Raw genomic sequence first — 24,975 nt, 5'->3', positions numbered from 1 at the left:
AACATCAAATCCACCACTACTGATGAGTCTGTATAAGGCAAGACGCAGGACAAGTTTATTATACTTTTTGGCCTTCCTCAAATCCAAGCTATATACTGGGTTTGAAGTTAAATCAAATTCCCAAATTTAATCATTATTTTTCTGGGGGAAAGGGGTGGCCACTCTTAATTATTACTTCTGATGACAAATTTTCCAAATGTAATAAAAAATTTAATGTTTCACTGTTCCCCAGCTAAATTAAAAGGCTATCACAAACTAACACATTTAGTCTTTTCTGATAACTCTGCTAAAAACAATCTGTTATATGCTAATTTTGTCATATAATGATTAAAAACAAAACCCTCCTTCCTGTCCCTAAAAAGTGAAACATTTCAAAAAGCCTGTATTTTTAGAATATCCAAAAATGTAGTTATTTCTACTAATGAGGAAGGATTTGTTTTAAAGGAAAATTCACAAGGGGGAAAAGAAAGAAACATGAAGAAGAATAAAAAGGCTCATAAAAGCAGCTAGTCTCCTAGAGAAGCCAGGGGAGAGCAGAGAAACTGGTATCTCAGCAAGATCAGTACCAAATTCTCTCAGGCTCTGTGGTAGCCTCTAGTTGGGTTTCCTTCCAGGCATCAAAAATAAACCATGACTGAGCTATAGGTAATGGAGTAGAATAAAGCCAGATCTTCGATTAGGAAGATCTTCCCTCCTTTTCTATTAGGAAACGTGTGTGTGCGCATGCATGTGCATACCTGCAAGTTCACATTAGGGTATAAAGTGCAGCAAGAAAACTCTGCCCACATAATCCAAAAAAACTAGATATTGGTAAGTCCATCTGTGAAATGTTTTACTTAGAAAAGAAACTATAGAGGAGAAGGAAGGGCTCTCACCTTGGCTCTTTTCCTGGCATGACCATGGTTAGATGTCCGCCTCTGTTAGAAGAGGATTGGAAAATATTAAAGGTAGAGATAATTGACACTTAAGTTAAAAGCAATATATGTTTACAAAGAAAAAGCACTAACTATAAAATCATTACGGCAATAGCTGAACTATGATGAGAACCGCCAGCAACTGTGACACGGAAGGAACCACAGGCCACCTACAGTCAAATCACCATCACCATGAATATAAAAAGTTGGAATTCACTGATTCGTTGGCCTATTACAGAGGCTGATAAAAATTACTTTTGGACAAACTATGGAAACATCTCCTGATTAGGGTGCTTTGGGAAATGTCACGATCATAGCATGAGAGAGTATTTCTCCCCCAACCTTACCCACAGGAGACTTTTTAATCCATAATGGATATGAAATATGGCCCCCAACCATCACTTATATTAACATCTTTATAGGATAACACATTCAGAGTTCTAACTTGGGATACACAAAACACCTGTCCCTACAGCTGTAGAAATGAAATGAAGACTGTTATTCTCAAATGTCTCCCTCCCTGAGTATGAGAATTCTCCTCATTCTAAGATCCCGGTGGTGACTATTACAGCCTGTCTTGGTCAGAGATGTAACATGGGACAGGACAAAAAGAAGGGAGTATGGAAGATAGGGATAAGACTTCCAGAGTAAGGGGAGAGAGAATGGATAAGGAACAAGGTGGAAGCTGAGGAAGATAAAGAATGAGGCCCTGAAGGGGAATGAGGAAAGACTAATTAATTAACAAGATTTCTAAACAGCTAAGAAGTCAAAATGGGGGCTTTGGGGAAGAGGCTGAGTAGGGTTACACATGTATATGGGATGTAGCACTTAGGGGCTCTGAGATGTTTGGAATGGAACTCACTGCCGGTGGTGTGTGGAGAAAACTGAGGCAGGAGGGTGGGAGAGGGAAAACGAGTCAGAGGTAGAATACCCGCATGGTCTTGGGTAGGTGAGGATTTCTTTTTCCTTGGTCCTCTTCACTAGTTAGCAAACAACACTGCCACAGTGCAAAATGGAGAACTGGGAAGGTGGATGGAAAGAATAAGAAATGAGGATGGATCTGGTCAGTGGCAAGATCTGTCACAGCAAGGGGAGATTCACGGTCCAGAAATTCAAAGCAGTATTTGTCACTACTTTTTCAAACATGAAATAACAAACACACGGCACAAACATTTTAAGGGCAATGAGGGCATATATGGAACAGTAACTCTCCTCTCATAATTGTCCCCCAGATACCTGGTTCTCTCCTAAAGGGTCTGCCAGTACTGAATTTCTTTTAGATCTATCCAGAGACATTTCATGCATGTGTGTGTATATATATATATATGTTTATTTTTCCTGTCTGTACATAGGTTTTTTTCAAAAGTATATTATACATACTACTCTGAACCTTGCTTTTAAACTTTTTTTCATAGATACTAATCCATAGAAGATCTACCCTGTTTTTCTTTTCTTTTTTTGAGTATTTTTTTTTTTTTTTACTTTTTCAAATTAATATGAGGGTACAATTTTTAGGTTACATTGTTCCCCCTTCCAGGATACCCTGTTTTTCTTAACACCTACACAGTATTTCATTGTATGGCTGTTCCATAACTTATTGTACCAATCCTTAATATTGTACCATTTAGGATGTTTCTGACTTTTTGCTAGTATAAACAATTACCATATCATTGAGCATAAGTAAATACAGTGTATCTGTAGTCCATTTAAAATTATTTATTTATTTATTTATTTATATTTTTTGAGACAAGAGTCTCACTTTGTCATTCTCAGTAGAGTGCTGTGGCTTCTTAGCTCACAGCAACCTCAAACTCTTGGGCTCAAGCTATTCTCTTGCCTCAGCCTTCCGAGTAGCTGGAACTATAGGCGACTGCCACAATGCATGGCTATTTTTAGAGATGGGGTCTTGCTCTGGCTCAGGCTTGTCTTGAACCTGTTAGCTGAGGGCAATCCACCCACCTCGGCCTCCCAGAGTGCTAGGATTACAGGTGTGAACCACCGCGCCTGGCCTCATTTAAAAATTTTTATAAAGTATCACTAAATTATCCTCTAAAGTGGTTATACGAATTCACACTCTCAACAATATATGAATTTGCTTATTTCAAGAAAAAAAGTTTTCATTTAAGAGTCAAACACATATTAAAAGCCTAATATGCACCAGGTATCATGCTAGCTACTGGAGGATACAGAGATAAAAGGCACAAACCTTGTCAAAAAGGAATTCATAATCCTGTTGGAAAAGACAGACAAATAGACAGTTATAATACAGTACATTAAGTGTGTTGCAGAGGTACTCATGGAGTGCTACAAGAGTACACAGCAAAGCATCTAGCTCAGACCTAGCAATACATAAATTCACACAGTCCCAGACATGGAGTTCCTCCTATGTGCAAGGCACTGGGTTAGGCAATGGGGATAAAATGGTGAGTCTTAAACTGACCTAATCCTGGGTATCACAAAACTTACAGTTATGTGAGGAAGATGGATTAATCAAAGAATTATACCACAGAGACCTGCAATAGGGGAGTAAGGTGGTCAAGGAAGGCTTCCCAGAGAAAAACACACCTGAATTGAGTTTTGAAGAATACATAGTATTACAAAGGTATTAGACAGATGTTGAGGGTAGTGGAGAACAGGGAAAGAATACTAAGGAGGGCATTCTAGGCAGAGAAAGCATATATAAAAGCATGCTTTCTCCAAACTTTCAGCTCCCATTTATAACAGGGACCAAGAATCAGATAATGCTGAATCACTGGATACCAGAGGTGATAGCTGACAGGGACTCAGGGACGCCGTTATAATATGCCATGCTGAGAAATCTGAGACTTGGCCTAGGGCAGTAAGATACACAGAAAGCTTGAAGAGAATCAACACTATCAGTTATTTTGTAACCATCTTTCTAAAGCGGTTTCCATGCAAAAGATGTTATGGGTTTCAGTGTTTCCAAGAACTTATACCACACGCTTATAAGTAACGAAAAGTCTCTTTTCCCCAAACTTTTCAGCTCCAACTCATAACAGGGACTCCCCTGACAGTACCACTTAGATTCTCAAGGAGACTTCTTGCCTATTTGAGTGGCAAATAGGTAGGAAAAGCAGAATTTTCAGTGCTATTGAAGAAGAACATGATGTGTTGGGAATGGTAGAGAGGAGAGGGGTTTAAGGGACTGCTCCATAGGACCTAGGACAGCTGACAATATTGAAGACTTTGCAAAGGAGCAAGAACCCCAGCAGATGGCAGCAGCAGCCCCCGCCTGCTCTGCATCAGCATCAGGATCAAGTCAGAGGGGAGACAGGTTCCTCCAGCTCCTTATATACACAACCTATTTGTAAATCCAGATGAAGACATTTAAAACCAAGTGACTGCCCATAAGGAGTATAAACCTGTACATGTCTTTTCTTTTCTGACCATCTTCAAGTACACAAAACAGGAGTTCAGAACACCATTTATAACAGTCTCCCGAGAGTAGAATAACTTGGACTCCAAGTCATTTAAACATGAGAGTATATAATGAAACACTGATCACTTATCTGTCTTGAGGATTTAAAATTCATTATTGGTATCAGTGGAGGCTGGAAGTACAGTTTGGTCAGCGGCATACTACTTCCATAAACTCTGGAAGGATAGGCAGGAAATGACAACTCACATGTAAAAGATAATGGAAAGAAAAACATGGCAGAGATCTGGCAAACTGTAAGAGGAAAGACAGTAGAAAAGCAGGCAGCTAGAGAACAAAATATTTCAGACAGTTGTTGATTTTAATTCATCCCTTTACAATGTGGCTGTTTTAATCTTTAAAGACAAGTCTTAGGTGAATTGAGTTGTCTAGAAAAATTATGCTCAAGTTTCCAGATCCTCCAAATTGTTGCTGCTCCTGCTTTTTATCTAACTTCTTGCAAGCATTAATGGTCTATCTCCTGATCTTACAATAAAGACCAATCTCACCCTTGGGCATGAAGGAAAGGATTTATATAAGAAGAAATTAGCAGTGACCATAGAAGAAAAGAAGGATTGTAACAGGTAGGCTAGGGGAGGCTCAAAGTCTAGGCAGGCTGGACAGGAATCAAAGAAGAATGGTGGAAGAGGCTTGGCTGATGCTTACTGTCATCTTTTCTGTACTGCAGTATAAATTTGGATGGAAAATAACATGGCAACCAAGAGTGAAATTCCTCTCACTCACATTTACAAAGTGGCAAGTCCAGAGACCATTTCTAACCCAGAAAATGCTGACTACTTAACACAACCAGGATATGAATCTAACACTTGTGTGTAAAACCAGGCAGCACTAGTTTTAAGTTTATTGTATGAGTCATTTTGACTTGTCAAATATTTGTTTGTATACAGTTTATTTTTTGATACTTAAATATCAAAATACATCAAATGTTGCAAGAATCAATGAACTTAGGTCCAAATGGATAAGTGATTTCACTCTGTCCTCTTAAGATTTCATTGTAGACACTATGACAAAAGGGTAAGATGTTTATTAAAGCTGAAGTTAGGGGCGGCGCCTGTGGCTCAAGGAGTAGGGCGCCGGTCCCATATGCCGTAGGTGGCGGGTTCAAACCCAGCCCTGGCCAAAAAAAAAAAAAAAAAGCTGAAGTTAGGCTTTTGGGGTTTTTTGGGTTGCCAGTTCTGTTTTTATGCGGGTCTTACTCTGTCACCTGAGCTGGAGTATAATGGCACAATCATAGTTTACTATATACCTTCAACTCCTGGGCTCAAGCGATCCTCCTGCCTCAGCCTCCTAAGTAGCTAGGACTACAGGTGTGCATTACCATGACTGGATGATTTAAAAAATTTTTTTTGAAAATGGGATCTTGCTATGTTGCCCAGGCTGGTGTTCAACTCCTGGCCTCAAGCAATCCTCCTACCTCAGCCTCTCAAACTGCTTTGATCATAGGCATGAGCGACAATACCTGGTTAAGAGCTGAAGTTGGAATTTTGAAGGAGAATCAAGTGTTTATATGAATGACTGGGTTCCTATAGATTCCCACTTCTCTGCAGGTATGAAGAGTATGCACACGATGCACTTCTAAGTCTTACCTGTGTCTCCTGACGCAAACTGGTATCTTCACTTTCTTTCTCAATTTCTTCCTTACTTGGAGTCTTAGATATAAATTTGTTTTTGTTTACAGATTCTTCCACCAGTTTTTTTTCTGATTCTTTCATTATTTCCAGGGTCTCTTGAGTAGTGTTACTGTTAGACATGTTCTTCAATACTATACAGCAGCCTCTATGGACTCCTACAAAAACATCAAATGCATTAAACATGAGATGTGTATACTTAACACATAGAAGACTTGTATTTCACATAGGTACATTTTTTCTAGCAGACTCCCTGTAACCCCCAAGAAAGTCCTTTGATAAATGCTACCCCTGGACTCATTTTTTTAAGCTTTATTAAGGTAAAACTGACATACTACAAACTTCATATATTTAAAATGTATATTTTGATAAATCATGACACGTGCCTACACCTATGAAACCATCACCATAATTGAGACAGTGCGCACATTTATCACTCCCCCAAAGGTTTCCTGTGTCCTTTTGTAATCTCTTCCTCCCCTCCCAATCACCTCCAGTCAGCCATTGATCTGTTTTCTGCTAGTCTAAATTTTCTAGAATTTTATATAAATGAAGTCATACACTAGTCTGGACTCTTTTACTCAGCATAATTAATTTGAGATTCCCTAGGATTCAGTTCTAAAGCGATTTATTCCTTTTAGTACTTAAATATTTGCCTTTTCTTGCTCCCTATAGAAATTTGCTTGTATTTTCAGTTCAATCACCTAACTTGTTAGATTCTCTCCAGAAAAAAATAAAAATATATTTTAAAGCTTTATTCACCACTATAGAGGAACACACTCTTTCACAAAGGAGAGCTTCCACAGATACCACAAACTATGACATTGTTACCAACTTCAAGCTACTCCCCTAGCCAAAAGAAGCAAAATCAGGCTTGTCGCCGGTAGCTCAGCAGCTAGGGCACCAGCCACATACACCGGAGCTGGCAGGTTCAAATCTAGCCCAGGCCTGCCAAACAACAATGACAAATGCAACCAAAAAATAGCTGGGTGCTGTGGCAGGTGCCTGTGGTCCCACCTGCTTGGGAGGCTGAAGCAAGAGAATCACTTGGGCCCAAGAGTTTGAGGTTGCTGTGAGCTGTGACACTACAGCATTCTACGGAGGGCGACATAGTGAGACTGTCACACACACACAAAAAAGGCAAAATCAGACAATGGTTACAGATTCTTAAATGCTTTTCTTTATTTTAAGAAAGCTGAAAAAGCAAGAAGGAAACTTTGTAGTCATTTATCCTTCAGAAAGATTGGGTTTATACTTGGGAGGAGGAATTTTCAGTTTGATATTTGGATTCAGTCAATTTATTGCCACACAATGACACAGAGTATCTATAGTGCAGGGGAGGCTGGCTCTTACTAGCTCTTACTATCACCACCTGGGAAATCCAATAATGAAGCCAACGCAGTCTCTGAGCGCACACTAACAGGAGTTGATACTCTCTACAAAGATTCATATCCTCAACTGCCCAAGTCAAGCACGAAGTCAAGCACGGCAGTTAGCTTAGTTCTAATAGTGGTCTGTAGAAGTTGCTCCTTACATGGATTACTGACTACACTTCAATCCTAAAAACAGCTTTCCCTCCCTTAAAAAGATGGCTATTTCTCTGTCAATATACAATAAACTTAAAAATAATAAATAAACAGATAACGATGGCTAGGCAGGGTATGGTGGTGCATGCCTGTAGTCCCAGGTACTTAGGAGGCTGAGGCTGAGGAGCTTGAGGCTGCTGTGAGCTATGATGACAACACTGCATTCTAGCACAGGTGACAGAGTCAGACCCTCAAAAAGAAAAATAAGAAAAAAAGAAAGACTGGAAATCTTCCCAGACGTTACCTCTATTCCCAGTATAACCCTAGAAAATAAACAAATGGTTACCAACCTTTCAAGAAAATTGTCATGACAGAAAATGTTTCTCTGCTTCAAATAAGTTTAAAGAGTAAGACCCAGAAGGCTTTCAAGTAGCACAGTAGCCTCACCCTGACACAAGTTAAATAGTCTGCAAGAATATTGCTTTTTTTCACCTTACAGTAGCTCCTGAACAGCCGACTAGAGACTTTGTTTTCTTAGGGCCAAAGAGTCACTCACGCAATCATGAAATCACACAGTTGAACTTACAGATGAGAAACAGTGGAAAAAACTGACCACAAAAGAAAATGCTCAATATTACTTTTTTTTTTTTTAAGAGAAAGGTCTTGTTCTGTCACCCAGACTGGAGGGCAGTAGCACAATCATAGCTCACTGCAGCCTCAAACTCTTGGACTCAAGCAATAGTCCTGCCTCAGCCTCCCCCACCATGCTTGGCTAATTTTTTCGAGACATTTACTTTGTCACCCTTGGTAGAGTGCCGTGGCATCATGGCTCATAGGAACCTCAAACTCCTGGGCTCAAGTGATCCTCTTGCCTCAGCCTCCCTGGCTGAAGGGACTATAGGCACGTGCCACAGTGCCCAGCTATTTTTTTAGAGATGGGGTCTCACTCTTGCTCAGGCTTGGTCTCAAACTCATGAGCTCAAGCAATCCATCTGCCTCAGTCTCCCAGAGTGGTAGGATTATAGGCATGAGCCACTGGGCCCAGCCTTCTTGGCTAATTTTTTTAATTTTTATTTTTGTATAGACAGAGTCTTGCTACATTGCCCAGGCTGCTCTCAAATTCCTGGTCTCAAGCAATCCTCGTACCTCAGCTTCCCAAAGTGTTGGGATTATAGATATGAACAACTTGCCTGGGCTAGTACTTGCTTTCTTAATCTTTATACAATACCGCATCTAAGTAACGGGTCAGATGGTTAAATATCAGAAAAGAAAAATGAAAAGCCTACCAAAAATGCAAAGAAATCATGACATCTTGTAATTGGGAAGGTATGTACAAGCTTTCTCTTTCAGCTCTATCCTACATCCATAGTTCTCCCTAATTAGGTTGTTGAATTACTAGTAACTGAAAAATGGTTGTACCATTCCTGCTTATATGCCTCTAGTGAAGGGGAATATTCACCTCCATATACAATCATTTTTTCTGAAAACGCTTTCCTTATACCAAGGCAAAATTCATCTCCCTGGTACTTACTTCCCCTTGGTTCCATAGCCTTCTATGCAAGTCACAAAGAACAAGCTTAATCTCACTTCCATGTCAGCCCTTTATAAAAGACTTTATCTTGTTTCCTTCTCTAAACATTCCCAGCATTAAGTCCAGTATTCAAATCACATGAATTTTGCTCCTCACCATTTTGCTTCTGGATTAAAAGAAGCTGCCCTGAGGTAGAGAGAGGCTAGTAATGAGGGTCAGACTATTACTATTCTAAAGTCAAGATCCACTGGAAGATACACTAAGCATCAAACTGTGTCTTACACTGAGGTTCTCTTTTGCTCTCTAAAATAACCCTTAATTGGGCGCCCAATTAAGGCGGGTAGAGCGCCGGCCCCATATACCGAGGGTGGCGGGTTCGAACCCGACCGGGGCCAAACTGCAACAAAAAACAGCCAGGTGTTGTAGCAGGTGCCTGTAGTCTCAGCTACTCGGGAGGCTGACGCAAGAGAATCGCCTAAGCCCAAGAGCTGGAGGTTGCTGTGAGCTATGACACTACAGCACCCTACTGAGGGCGATAAAGTGAGACTCTGTCTCGAAAAAAAAAAAAAAAAGATTAAAATAACCCTTAATTAAGGTCATTTCTAGGCCAGTAATCTAATGTAAAAGGGCTCTTCTTACTCTTGTGGCATAAGGATTCCTAGAAAGAAATTTTTCTAGACCAAAAGAAAAGTAAAAGTTACAGCTGAAAGACAATTTTTACTAACTAAAGAAAGCTCTAAAGAGTGAAAATAAAGACAGCAGAAGGTTAAAAGGCAGAAAAGTAATTTCCACTCTTGATAGTGTATTTGGTATACAGAGGAAATTAAAGGAAAGGTTTTTGGTGAGAGAAAAAGAAACAACTGTTTCATACATAACTATGACTAGAACAAAGCAAAGACATTACACTCCCAGGAGGGCCGAGGTGTGTGTTTCCCTAAAACCTATTTGTGCACAGTGTACATTTCAATCAGGCAACTGGCAAAATTTCAAAGGCAAAATTTCTCCTGAGGACGCTCAGAGGCTCAAAGCTGCACTGAGGGGACTGTCGAATGTAGGGGGCAAGGAGGGAGAGTGAGACAAGATGATACAGGGGAGGATGACTGGGAGCCAAGATTCATTTTTTTCAGGGAGAATACAGCATAAATTTTTTGACTGCCAAGGTAAGTACCTTCCAGAACACAGTGAGATTATATATCCTTCCATCAATTCTATGAACAACTTTCTAGGCATTGGGCCAAAAGAAATACATTATATAGGGAACACTCAGATACAGAAAGATGATTTCATTTTCTCTCTTTTAATCTATGGCCAAGTGAGAGAATGAAAGCAAGAAGACATTGTCTTGGTGCTAAAAATTCTGATATACCCAGTGGCAAATTTCCTGTAGAACTTACCCGACAGTCCTTACTAATTTGTGTATGAATAGTAAATACTCCTAAATGATACTCACATTTTTTTTCTTTATTTTTTTAATTATTATTATTATTATTTTTTTTTTTGTAGAGACAGAGTCTCACTTTATGACCCTCGGTAGAGTGCCGTGGCCTCGCACAGCTCACAGCAACCTCCAACTCCTGGGCTTAAGCGATTCTCTTGCCGCAGCCTCCCGAGTAGCTGGGACTACAGGCGCCCGCCACAATGCCTAGCTATTTTTTTGGTTGCAGTTTGGCCGGGCCGGGTTTGAACCCGCCACCCTCAGTATATGGGGCTGGCGCCCTACCGACTGAGCCACAGGCGCTGCCCAATGATACTCACATTTTAAAAAATTGTTTAAAATCTAGGGGTTCAGGAGAATGAATAAACAAATTGTGATATATTCATATACTGTGATACTATTTCATGATAAAAAAATAAATTATAAACTGAATACCCCTAATCCAAAATTCTGAAATATGGAATACTCCAAAATGGAAACTTTCTGAGCATCAACATAAAGTGTGAAGGAAATGCTCTTTGGAGCATTTTGGATTTGGGGGTTAGGAGTGCTCAATCGGGTAAATATAATGCAAATATTCCAAAATCCAAAAAAATCTGAAATCCAAAAATGCTTCGAGTCCCAAGCATTTCAGAAAAGAACACTCAATCTGAAATATATATACACATCGTTTACACACACACTGTATCTATTACACACAAAAACATGGATAATGGATCTCAAAAATATGAAAGTAAAATGAAAGAAAACAGACTGCCCCTATACATGCTATATGGGTCTATTTATATAAAGTTTAAGAATAGGCAAAACAAACACAGTGATTAAAATCAGAAAGCAATTGCTCAGGGCTTAGGAGATAAATATGGATTGGAAAGAAAAATAAGGGACCCTCCAAGAGTAATATTCTATTTTGTTTGGGACAGTGGTTACATAGGTGAATACAACTGTCAAAACTCATTAACTGAATACTTAAGATCTGTTCATTTTGGCTCCATGCCCATAGCTCAGTGGGTAGGGCGCTGGCCACATACACCAAGGCAGTGGGTTCGAACCTGGCCTGGGCCTGCTAAAACAACAATGACAACTGGAATAAAAAAAATAGCAGGTGTTGTGGCGGGCACCTGTAGTCTCAGCTACTTAAGAAGCTGAGGCAAGAGAATCACGTAAGCCCAAGAGTTTGAGGTTGCTGTGAACTGTGATGTTATAGCACTCTACAGAGGGCGACAGCTTAGGACACTATCTCAAAAAAAAAAAAAAAATCTGTTCATTTTATTCTATGTTATTTAACCATACCAAAAAAAAGTCCCTAGGAATTAAACAGTGGGGCAAAACATCCACAGGGGTAAAATGGTAGGTCAAAAACAAAACAAACAGTGGTGCCCATAGTACAGTGGTTATGGCGCCAGCCACACACACCTAGGGTGGCGGGTTCCAACTGGCCCGGCCCAGGTAAACAGCTGCAACAAACAAAAAATGGCTGGGCATCGTGGTGGGTGCCTGTAGTCCCAGCTACTTGGGAGGCTGAGGCAAGAGAATCGCTTAAGCTCAAGAGTTTGAGGTTGCTGTGAGCTGTGACGTCATAGCACTCTATTGAGGGCGATAGCTAGAGACTGTCTCAAAACAAACAAAAAAAACAGTCTAGGTGTTCACACATCGTAAGCCTTTTCTTGTGTCCTTTGATACTAGCGTTAGGAGAGAAGAAAAAGGTGTTAATGTTTATTGAGCATGATTAAGAAAATTATGAACGGGCGGCACCTGTGGCTCAATGAGTAGGGCGCCGGCCCCATATGCCGAGGGTGGCGGGTTCAAACCCAGCCCCGGCCAAACTGCAACAAAAAAACAGCCGGGCGTTGTGGCGGGTGCCTGTAGTCCCAGCTGCTCTGGAGGCTGAGGCAAGAGAATCGCGTAAGCCCAAGAGTTAGAGGTTGCTGTGAGCCGTGTGACGCCACGGCACTCTACCCGAGGGCGGTACAGTGAGACTCTGTCTCTACAAAAAAAAAAAGAAAAGAAAATTATGAACGGTGCTTTATACCTTTCAACTCATATCCACCACGTGCAGCTAAGCTACTTGATGAAGGTCACACCACTACTAACTAGCAGAACTAGATCAGAACCCAGTAGAGTCTGATTCCAAAATCTACTACATTCTATGACTTTAATTCTTTTCCTTTTAAAAATTTCTATGTACTGGCTGGGCACAGTGGCTCAGTCCTGTAGTAGTCTGGGAGGTCGAGGTGGGTGGATTGCCTAAGCTCACGGGTTCAAGATAAGCCTGAGCCAAAGCAAGACCCCGTCTCTAAAAATAGCTGGGTGTTGTGGCGGGCACCTGTAGTCCCAGCTACTGGGGAGGCTGAGGCAAGAGAATCTTGAGCTCAGGAGTTTGAGGTTGCTGTGAGCTGTGGTGGGTGCCATGGCACTCTACTGAGGGTGACAAAGTGAGACTCTGTCTCCAAAATAAAAAATTTCCATGTATTATTTTATAATATTATTAACTCTTTGTTAGAGTATTTTTCAAATGAAGAAACTAAACCTCGGAGAAATCAAATAACTTCTACAAGACAATACAAGAGAGTCAAGAGTAAGATTCCAACATAGTTGTGTCTGATCCCAAAGTATTCTTTGAAGTATTCTGAGTAGAAATAAATACTTCCAATTATTTCAAGGTGGCTGCCCATTCAGAAGCATCCTGCAGTGCGGAGTGTGGAATGGGAAGGGTGCCTGGATCTAAGGCCTCTCTTCAGAAATCAGTAGGGGACATATTTTTAGATTCAAAAATTAGGTTTGGTCTAGATGCAGTGCCTTATACCTGTAATTCCAGCACTCTGGAAGGTCGAGGCACAAGGATGATTTGAGGCCAGGAGTTCAATGACTATGGGAAATTTTTTTTTTTTTTTTTTGAGACAGAGTCTCACTATGTCCCCCACAGTAGAGTGCTTTGGCGTCACAGCTCACAGCAACCTCAAACTATAGGGCTTGAGTGATTCTCTTGCCTTAGCCTCCCAAATGGCTGGGACTACAGGCACCTGCCACAATGCCCAGATATTTTTTGGCTGTAGTTGTCACTGTTATTTGGCAGGCCTGGGCTGGATTCAAACCCACCAGCTCTGGTGTATGTGGCTGGTGCCTTAGCCACTTGAGTTACAGGCGCCGAGCCTAGGCCAGGAGTTCAAGATCAGCCTAAGCAACATGAAATAACCCGTCTCTTAAAAAAGAAGAAAAAGAAAAAATTAGCCAACCATGGTGGCACATGCCTATAGTCCCAGCTACTCAGGAGGTTGAAACAAGAAGATCCATTGAGCCTAGGAGTTTGAGGTTGTAGTGAGCTGAGGTGATGGCACTGCACACTAGCATGGGCAACAGAGCAAGATTCTAGCTTTAAAAAAAATTGACCAGGCACAGTGGCTCGTGCATGTAAGCCTAGCACTCTGGGAGGCGGAGGTGGGAGGATCACTTGAGCTCAGGAGTTCAAGACCAGCCTCAGCAAGAGTGAGACCCTGTCTCTACTAAAAATAGAAAAACCAGCTGGTGTAGTGGAATATGCCTATAGTCCCAGCTACTCAGGAGGCTGAGGTAAGAGGATTGCTCAAACCCAGGAGTTTGAGGTTGCTGTAAGCTATGATGCCACAGCACTCTGTAAACTATGTCTCAAAAAAAAAAAAAAATAGGTTTGTGAACTCTCTCATCTTTCCCTTCAACCTGGATCTGTCCCTCATGACTTATGATTTTTTTTTTTAAGAATGAACAAACATAAACACATTCAGAAATCAGAGAATTGCTGCATCGAAATATTAAGCAATAATAATAGTAATAATGATGATGCAAAGAAAGTAACATTCACATTGTCAAATAAGAGTATGTCTATTATAGAATGCTTTGACTCTGAGATTCAGTATGGAGTCATCGGTTAACTTCTTTTTTTTTTTTTTATATTTTAGATTAATTTTTTTCTTTTTTTTTTAATTAATTAATTTATTTTTTATTGTTGGGGATTCATTGAGGGTACAATAAGCCAGGTTACAATCAGTTAACTTCTTATTATTTTTTATTAAGTCTCAAAAAATAGACAACTAATATTTATAAATAAAAGTAAAAGCTAATTTCAAAAAACAGATCTATAAAGAAAATTATGAAACCCTAAGAAAGGAAATAGCAGAGGATATTAACAAATGGAAGAACATACCATGCTCATGGCTGGGAAGAATCAACATTGTTAAAATGTTTATACCTCCCAGAACAATTTACCGATTCAACACCATCCTTATTAAAATACCAACATCCTACTTTCAAGTCTTGGAAAAAATGATTCTGCATTTTGTATGGAACCAGAAAAAACCCCACATAGCTAAAGCAGTTCTTAGTAATAAAAACAAAGCCGGGGGTATCGATTTTTTTTTTTTTACGGTTAAAAGAGATCATCTTACTTCATCTTCTCAAGGTATAAAGTGCTATCTCTATTTTATATTTAAAAAGATACTAGGCTCAGCACCTGTGGCTCAAGAGGCTAAGGCGCCAGCCACATACACCTGCGTTGGTGGGTTCAAATTCAGCCTGGGCCCGCCAAACAAGGATGGCTGCAAACAAAAAAATAGCTGGGCATTGTGGCAGGCTCCTGTAAATCCCAGCTACTTGGGAGGCAGAGGCAGGAGAATCGCTTGAGACCAGGATTTGGTTGCTGTGAGCTGTGATGCCATAGCACTCTACCCAGGGTGACAGCTTGAGGCTCTGTCTGAAAAAAAAAAAAGATACTAATCCTCAGAAATATTAAGTTAATTGTTCAGGGCCATACACTATGTGTAAAGACCCAAAATTCAAACCCAGGTCTGTCTTTCCCCTATAATGTCAAAACAAAGGATAAAAACCAAAAACAGTGTAATAACTACATGCCTAAACACAAAAAACCTATAGCCCTCGAGAAAATGATAGGAAATAAGGCCCTACTTAGTCATTTATAAGTGAGAGATATAGTCCAACTCTCCATTTTCTTTTTTTTTTTGTAGAGACAGAGTCTCACTTTATGGCCCTCGGTAGAGTGCCATGGCCTCACCCAGCTCACAGCAACCTCCAACTCCTGGGCCCAAGCGATTCTCTTGCCTCAGCCTCCCGAGTACCTGGGACTACAGGCGCCTGCCACAATGCCCGGCTATTTTTTGGTTGTAGTTTTGGCCGGGGCCGGGTTTGAACCCACCACCCTCGGTATATGGGGCCGGCGCCCTACCGACTGAGCCACAGGCACCGCCCCAACTCTCCATTTTCTTCAAAGAGAGATGAAGAACATATGGGAATAGAGTAGGAAGTATTTACCAGAGACAAAAAGCTATAGGTTATTTCAGTCACCACGCCCGTTAAGGTGTAGAAGTCAACTGTCATAGGCTTCACTAGTACTAGGCCAATAACAACAACAATAATTGTGCCAATTTTCCAAATCAAGGAAGCAAGAAAATCATTCTGTTCTATATTTGCAAAAGGATTCACTGTTATGTAAGGAAACCCACAAGAGTTCACCTGTGTCCAGAGCAATTTCTTAGACAAAGTCAAAAGATAAATAAGATTAAAATGTTCTGGACACATACCCTCTTTCTTTGTTTGTACTTGCCTTTAAAATGAGAACTACAGGTACTTTGATCAGCAGACTGAAATGTTGGTTTGACCTTGTCATCATTTATGTCCGCTTCTCTACCTTCTTGGCTAAAAATGCCCATTTTACATTCTTGAGTAAAATATAACAAATCAAACAAAGATGAGCAGTGGGGGCTCTCCCCTTTACTGCTTGCATTTTCTTTAGCTTTATCAAACGATTGCCACTATGCAGAAAATAGAATCTTAAGGATGGAAAAGACCTTGAAAATTCACACTGTCTTCTCCCATTCCCTTGTAAAACCACTCTCAACTCAACCCAGACATCTGGAAAAGAAAAAAAAAATCAGCTTAACTACTATTCATGGCACTTTCAGGATACCTTATATTGCCAACTTAAATGCCATGGAACTAAGTCTATCCTACCCTACTAAATGACCTTAGATGTCAATGCCACCACCACCTATTAGGTGAAGAGGACATTTCAGTCAACAAGTTAGTATTAAAATAATCTTTCAAGGGTGGCGCCTGTGGCTCAAAGGAGTAAGGTGCCAGCCCCATATACCGGAGGTGGCAGGTTCAAACCCAGCCCCACCCAAAAACTGCAAAATAAATACATAAAAATAAAAATTAAAATATAATAATAATAATCTTTCAAAATCTGAGATTGGCCAGAGAAATGAAATACCAACAATCTAATTTCATAAGCAGGAAACAGAAGTCTTTAAGAATCATTAGCCCTTCAGCCTCTGCAGCAAAGGAGAAACTGCTATTTATTCCTCTATATCCAAGCACCTCTTTTGTGATGGAATTACTGATTTCTAGTTGGGACACACAGCCCTGGAAAAAAGCTACACACATCTCAATCTCGACTGTAGCTAAATATGAGTATATAACTAAGTTATAGTCCATGAGAGGTAAGCAGAATTAGTGTTATGGGCTGAATGGTGTCCCCTCAAATCCCTACATTGAAGCCCTAACCCCTGTAATTCAGAATGTGTCTATATTTGGAAACAGGGCTTTAAGAGGCACTTAAATTAAATGAAGCTGCTAGAGTGAATCCTAATCCAACCTGACTAGTGACGTGTAGTCCCGGCTAACTAAGGAAGATCACTTCCTTAGTGATCAGTGCCCAGAAGTTTGAGGTTGTAGTAAGCTATTATCATTGCACTCTAGCCAGGGTGACAGAGTGAGATTCTGTCTTTTACAAAAAGAAAAGAAGGATGGATCATTGAAGAGTAGCTGGTTCCTTCAGACTCCACTGCCCATGAAGACTGATCAGGTTTTTTTTTTTTTTGAGACAGAGTCTCACTATGTCGCCCTTGGCAGAGTGCTGTGGCGTCACAGCTCACAGCAACCACCAACTCTTGGGTTTAAGCGATTCTCTTGCCTCAGCCTCCTGAGTAGCTGAGACGACAGGTGCCCACCACAATGCCCGGCTATTTTTTGGTTGCAGTTGTTATTGTTGTTTAGCAGGCCTGAGTTGGGCTCGAACCTGCCAGCCTCAGTGTATGTGGTTGGCGCCCTACTCACTGAGCTACGGGCGCCAAGCCTGATCAGGTATTTTTAAAGAACAAACAATGTTTGATGGCTCAGATCCTAAGGTGTCCTCCCTTCTACAATGTTTATTATTTATCACTCTATTGTATGCGTGTACAAAGAGCTAGCCACTTCAGAAGTAGATTTTGTTATTCCTATTTTATGGAGTGAACTGAAGCTCAAAATGATCAGGAAGAAAATCCTGTTGACTCTTATTTCAAAATATAGCCAAAACCTGATGACTTCTTACATTTCTCTGATACCACTCTGATCCAAGCTGCCATCTCTTTTAATTGCAAAAAAATTAAAAGTCATGAGGGACAGATCCAGATTGAAGGGAAAATGAGAGAGTTCACAAACCTACTTCTTTTTTTTTTTTTGGAGACTGTCTTACTCTGTCACCCTGGGCAAAGTGCTGTGGCATCATAGCTTAAACTCCTAGGTTTGAGCAATTTTCTTACCTCAGCCTCCTGAGTAGCTGGGACTACGGGCGTGCTCCACTATGCCCAGGTAGTTTTTCTATTTTTAGTAGAGACAGGGTCTCACTCTTGCTGAGGCTGGTCTTGAACTTCTGAGCTCAAGTGATCCTCCCTCCTTGGCCTCCCAGAGTGCTAGGCTTACATGCACGAGCCACTGTGCCCAGCCAATTTTTTTTTCTTTTTAAGGTAGAATCTTGCTCTATTGACCATGCTAGTGTACAGTGGCATCATTTTAGCTCACTGCCACCTCAAACTCCTAGGCTCAATGGATCTTCCTGTTTCAACCTCCTGAGTAGCTGGGACTATAGGCATGTGCCACCATGACTGGCTAATTTTCTTTTTTCTTTCTTTTTTGTTTTAGATATGGGTCACTTCATGTTGCTTGGGCTGATCCCTGAACTCCTGGCCTCAAGTCATCTTTGTGCCTCAACCTCCCAGAGGGCTGGGATTATAGGTATAATCCACTGCACCTGGCACAAACCTAATTACAGATTATGCCTGACAGGAGCCTCATCATGAAGGGTGACAAATGTAACAGTGGAAAACATTCTGAAAATTTTTTCACAGTTCTGCTTTGTACTAGCTCAACTAGAGAAAAACTAAAGCCCTGGGTGACTGGTAAATCAGCAAAGGCACATGAATTAAAAAACCTGAAGCTTAAAGACCTCCCTGTCACTTAGAGACCAAACAAATGTGTAAGGGTGACTGGCACCTTATTTGAGGAGTGAGTAAGGGATATCAACTGAGAAGAGGAAGAAATGGTCCCTTCTACTGACAGTAGATTAGTGTCCTGGTGACCTGCATGTGAATCATCTCACAAAACTAACACTGATATTTCTACTTCCAAACACGACCTCCAAATTCCAACCTCTTGACCATGGCATCATCAAAATGCACTACCCAGCCCAGTTCCTGCAGTGGGTCATTACTAAACCCAAATCTATAGTCTGCCTGTGGAAGCAACTTCATTTGCTGCATCAGTTAAAACTCTGGATGATGTCCTCTGGGTCAGTTCTGCTTGGAATAAAGTTCAGCCAGAAATAGTACAGAACTGTTTCAAGAAGTTGAACTTATCACAACCCAAGAGCAACGTATTAGGCCCATCAGTCTAATTCTCCCATGGAAGAATTAGAAGCAGTAGATTTTTTTTTTTTTTGTAGAGACAGAGTCTCACTTTATCGCCCTTGGTAGAGTGCTGTGGCATCACATAGCTCACAACAACCTCCAACTCCTGGGCTTAAGCAATTCTCTCAATTTCAGCCTCCCGAGTGGCTGGGACTACAGGCGCCTGCCACAACACCCGGCTATTTTTTGTTGCAGTTTGACAGGGGTAGGGTTTGAACCTGCCACCCTCGGTATATGCGGCTGGCGCCCTACCCACTGAGACACAGGTACTGCCCAGAAGGAGTAGATTTTGAAGATTTTGTTGCAGCGGAGGATGAAGTGGCAACCTGAAAGGAACCTGAACCACAAGCAATTTTCTAAGCCGCACTGACTGAAATACAGACCAGCATAAAAGTACATGAAGCAGGCTCGGCGCCTGTAGCTCAGTGGTTAGGGCAGCGGCCACATACACCAGGCCTGGCAGGTTCGAACCTGGCCTGGGCCTGACAAACAACAATGACAACTACAACAAAAAATAGCCGGGCACTGTGGCGGGCACTTGTAGTCCCAGCTACCTGGGAGGCTGAGGCAAGAGAATCGTTCCAGGGGTCCTCAAACGACAGCCCGCAGGCCACATGCAGCAGTGTGAATTATATTTGTTTCCATTTTGTTTTTTTACTTCAAATAAGATATGGGCAGTGTGCATAGGAATTTGTTCATAGTTGTTGTTTTCTTTTTAACTATAGTCCGGCCCTCCAATGGTCTGAGGGACATTGAACTGCCCCCCTGTTTAAAAAGTTTGAGGACCTGTGGTTTAAGCCCAAGAGTTTGAGGTTGCTGTGAGCTGTGACACCAGCGCACTCTACCAAGGGTGACATAGTGAGACTTTGTCTCAAAAAAAAAAGTACAGGAAGCAGCTGATGAGGTGGAAGATGCAAGGGAGGAGGAAGACACAGGAACTGCAGAAGACTCCACAATAAGAGGATGTCAGGCACCCGATAATGCAGTTGAAGTCACTTGCTATGGAAAAATGCCCAGGTATGCTGAGTAGCAAGCACAGACAGCATTGAGTGTTTTCTCCACTCATGTTTATAATAAGATTAAGAAACAGACAAAGACTGATTCTTTTTTCAGGAAGAATGACTATACCATGAAAAACAGTCAATGTCCTGATTTTGTGTGATACAGAATATATGATTGTACTGTGTTTTGATTATGTATGATTCCATATGATACTCTGATAAAAGCTATATAAGAGGGCAGCGCCTGTGGCTCAGTGAGTAGGGCGCCGGCCCCATATGCCGAGGGTGGCGGGTTCAAACCCAGCCCCAGCCAAAACTGCAACAAAAAAATAGCCAGGCATTGTGGTGGGTGCCTATAGTCCCAGCTACTTGGGAGGCTGAGGCAACAGAATCGCTTAAGCCCAAGAGTTTGAAGCACTCTACTGAGGGCGACAAAGCGAGACTCTATCTCAAAATTAAAAAAAAAAAAAAAAAAAAGAATGTAAAGTACATTTATGTATCAGTACAGTATTCCTAGTTCCTCATGTTGATCACCTCTGTATGTTGACCAGGTTGCTACAGTCCCTTGAGTGGTCAACATACAGAGGTTTCCACTGTATTTGTCTTCTTATGACTTGCTTATTTTACTTAGCATGATGTCCTCCAGGTTCATCCATGGTGTGGCATATGTTAGAATTTTTTCCTTTTTTTTTTTTGAGACAGAGTCTCAAGCTGTCCCCCTGGGCAGAGTGCTGTGGCATCACAGCTCACAGCAACAGCCAACTCTTGGGCTTAAGCGATTCTCTTGCCTCAGCCTCCCAAGTAGCTGGGACAACAGGCACCCACCACAACGCCCAGCTGCTTTTTGGTTGTAGTTGTCATTGTTTGGTAGGCCTGGGCTGGATTTGAACCCGCCAGGTCTGGCATATGTGGCTGGCACCCTAGCCATCTGAGCTACAGGCACTGAGCCAGAATTTTTTCCTTTTAAGGATGAATATTTAAGGCTGGATGCAGTGACTCATACCCATAATTCTAGCACTCTGGGAGGCTGAGGCAGGAGGGTTAACTGAGGTCAGGAGTTCCAGACCAGCCTGAATGAGAATGAGACTCCATCTCTACTAAAAATAGGCTGGGCATGGTGGCACACACCTGTCATCCTAGCACTCTGGGATCGCCTGAGCTCAAGAGTTCAAGACCAGCTTGAATAAGAGCAAGACCTTGCCTCTACTAAAAAAACAAACAAACAAAACAGAAAAACTAGCCAGGCATTATGGCAGGTGCCTGTGGTCTCAGCTACTTGGGGGGCTGAGGCAAGAGGATCACTTGAGCCTAGAAAATTGAGGTTGCTGTGAACTATGACACCATGGTACTCTACCCAGGGCAACAGAGGAAAGAGAGGAAAGAAAGGAAAGAAAAGAAAAAAAGGAAAGAAAGAAAGAAGTAAAAATAGAAAAATTAGCTAGATGTCTTGTCAGATGCCTATACTCCCAGCTACTTGGGAGGCTGAGGCAGGAGGATCGATTGAACCCAGGAGTGTGAGATTGCTATGAGCTAGGCTGACACCATGGCACTCTATACCACATTTTGCTATCTATCTTGTCCATTGACACTGAAATGCTTCTACATTTTAGCTATTGTGAATAATGCTATGAATGTGGGTTTACAAATACCTATTCAAGACCTTGTTTTCCATTCTTATGGATATATACCCAGCAGTGGGATTTCTAAATCATATGGTAATTCCATTTTTAATATTCCGAGGAACTTCCATACTGTTTTCCACAGCAGCTGTACCATTTCACATTCTTACCAACACTGCATAAGGGTTCCAATTTATCCACATCCTTACCAACACTTATTTTCTGTTTTGTTTTTAAATAGTGGCCATCCTAATGGGTATGAGGTGATAGCTCATTGAAGTTTTCATTTGCATTTCTGTAATGATTAGTGATATTGAGCATTTTTCATGTGGTTATTGGCCATTTATATACTTTCTTTGGAGAAATCTCTATTCAAGCCCTGCACTCATTTTTTAAATGGGTTTCTCTGTTCTCGAGTTTTAGGACTTCTGTATAAATTCCAGATATTAATCCCTTATCAGATATATGATTTTCAAATCTTTTCTCCCATTCTATGGGCTGTCTTTTCACTATGTTAATATAGTCCTTTCTTCCTTTCTTTCTTTTTTTGAGACAGGCTCCAGTGATCTTCCTGGCTCAGGCTCCCGACTAGTGGGGACTACAGGCACTTGTCACTATGCTTGGCTAATTTTTTTTTTTGTAGAGATGAGGTCTCGTTATGTGCCAGCTGGTCACAAACTCCTGGTCTCAAGTGATCCTCCACCTCAGCATCTAGAATCAACACCTTTTATTTCTTTTTCTTGCCTAAAAATCCACCATCTTTTCTTGGCTGAATGATTCCAGTAACCTTCCTTTCTTTTTGAGATAGAGTCTCACACTGTTGCCCAGGCCAGAGTGAAATGGCATTACCCTAGCCCCATAGCAATCTCAAAGTCTCAGCTACTCAGGAGGCTGAAGCAGGAGAATCATTTGAGCCCAAGAGTTCAAAGCTGCAGTGAGCTGTGAATCCCCCACTACTGCACTCCAGCCAGGGTGATAGAACCAATCCCTGACTCAAAAGAAAAAAAACAAAAAATCCCAAACAACAAAATGAAAAGATTTTTAATTATCTGACCACTGATTTGCTTTCTGACACTATCTCTTAGTATTCCCCCTATTTATGTAGTTCTGATTATGCTGGCTCTTCCCTGTGCCCTAAAACTACTTAGGGTGAGTGCTTTCCTTCTGCTGGGAATGGTCTTTTCCCAGATAACTACATGGCTTGTTTATACCGTTCCTTCAAGTCTTTACTCAAATGTCATCTCAGCAAGCCCTTCTTTGGCCATAATAACTAAAATTACAAGATCCCAAATATTCCCTATCCCACTTCCCTGCTTTAATTTTTCTCCTCAGCATTTATCACTGTCAAATACTCCATATATTAATATTTTACTAATTTATCTTATTATCTCTCTCGAGGGCAGGTATTTTCTTTTTTTGAGATGGGGTCTTGTTCTTGCTCAGGTTTGTCTGGAACTCCTGAGATCAAGCAATCTACCCACCTCGGCTTCCCAGAATGCTAGGATCACAAGGTGAGCCACCATGCCTGGCTTGAGGGCAAGGATCTTGATTTTATTTCCACTGCCTATTATTACCAGGATGTAGAACAGTACCTGGCACACAGTAATATATATATGTGTATATATATATATATATATATATATATATACACACACACATACATACATATATATATACACACACACGCACATACATATACATATATATTTTATTTATTTTTTGAGACAGAGTCTCACTTTGTTGCTCTCGGTACAGTGCTGTGGCTTTATAGCTCACAGCAACCTCAAACTCTTGGGCTGAAGCAATTCTCCTGCCTCAGTCTCCCAAGTAGCTGGGACTATAGGCACCTGCCACAATGCCCAGCTATTTTTAGAGATGAAGTTTCACTATGGCTCAGGTTGGTCTTGAACCTGTGAGCTCAGGTAATCCACCTGTCTCAGCCTCCCAGAGTGCTAGAATTACAGGCATGAGCCCAATGCACCTGGCACAGTATAAATATATTTTTAAATAAACAAATTAAGTTAATTCATTTACCTATATATTCATAAAATGTAAGTGACAAAGCTGAATTCAACTCAAGATTTTCTCCAAACTATTACTCTGACACCACACTGCTTTTTCAAAATGGCCTGTTGCTTTCCCAAATTCAGATCAGGATGGTTTTCCACAATTCTCATCTAGGATATCAATGATTCCCATTTAAAATGAAGCCTAGCAAGAAAGATGTGTTTCTAACACAACCGTGAGAGCTAATTAGGATTCAAGCTTGCAAAGTATGGGTCTAAGTGAATACTTTTTCCTGCTTTATTTATGTTCATCCAGTGAACCAAACGATACCCCTTATTCTTACCATACAGCCTTCCTCACAGAAAGTTATTCAAACATATACCAAATACAATTTTTGCTCCTCTGTGCTTAAAATAGATGAATCTAAAGTTTATTTTTTCCTGAGACAGAAGTGATAGTATAAAGAAAAGTTCACATCTTACTGATAAGAGACTAGAATAACTCAAAAGAGAGGAATAAATTCATAGACCTCTTGATATCTTTTAATCCTTTAGTTCTATAAATAGCTAAGCTTGAGAACGTTGGAGAGCAAAGGACAAGACCCACCATAATTTCTCAAGTATTTCTTGACATAAAATGTAAGAAGATATACACAATACTCTTGACTTCTTTCACTTACAAGACCTGGTGAGAGAATTTTCTTTGTATAAATGAATCACTTCTTAGTCTCTAGGGCAGCAGTTCTCAACCTGTGGGTCACGACCCACAGGAACTGTATTAAAGGGTTGAGGCATTAGGAAAGTTGAGAACCACTGCTCCAGGGCAATACGGTAGAAAAAGATACATGCCATGATCTGATATGACAAGGAACCAACATTAAGCTCAGTGAAATCTCCCAGACTACGTTAATAAATAGGAACAAGCTAGGCTCGGCGCCTGTGGCTCAAGCGGCTAAGGCGCCAGCCACATACGCCTGATCTGGCGGGTTCAAATCCAGCCTGGGCCTGCCAAACAACAACGATGGCTGCAACCAAAAAATAGCTGGGCATTGTGGCAGGTGCCTGTAGTCCCGGCTACTTGGGAGGCAGAGGCAGAAGAATCGCTTGAGCCCAAGAGTTGTAGCTGTGAGCTATGATCCAC

At 41.1% G+C, this 24,975-nt stretch overlaps 1 protein-coding gene across 24 annotated transcripts in view; it reads right to left on the bottom strand.

Annotated features, from left to right (window-relative positions):
- R3HDM2 (R3H domain containing 2) overlaps positions 1 to 24,975 on the bottom strand; it is a 167,548-nt gene that overhangs the window by 47,324 nt on the left and 95,249 nt on the right. For 14 of the 24 annotated variants that reach the window (XM_053554523.1, XM_053554522.1, XM_053554524.1 and 11 more), the window contains 3 exons: positions 5,958 to 6,157; positions 3,121 to 3,144; positions 876 to 917 (listed from right to left, as the gene is read on the bottom strand). In XM_053554523.1, coding sequence (XP_053410498.1) covers positions 876 to 917; positions 3,121 to 3,144; positions 5,958 to 6,122 — 231 coding nt within the window. In that variant the 5' untranslated portion in view covers positions 6,123 to 6,157. Of the gene's footprint in view, positions 1 to 875; positions 918 to 1,845; positions 1,935 to 3,120; positions 3,145 to 5,957; positions 6,158 to 24,975 lie in introns of those variants that run through there. The other 10 variants (XM_053554528.1, XM_053554535.1, XM_053554536.1 and 7 more) reach the window with 2 other exon arrangements.

The sequence above is a fragment of the Nycticebus coucang genome, chromosome 12 (assembly GCF_027406575.1).
Source record: "Nycticebus coucang isolate mNycCou1 chromosome 12, mNycCou1.pri, whole genome shotgun sequence".
In the NCBI taxonomy this organism is placed as follows: Eukaryota; Metazoa; Chordata; class Mammalia; order Primates; family Lorisidae; genus Nycticebus; species Nycticebus coucang.
This window is presented reverse-complemented; position numbering and strand designations above follow the sequence as displayed.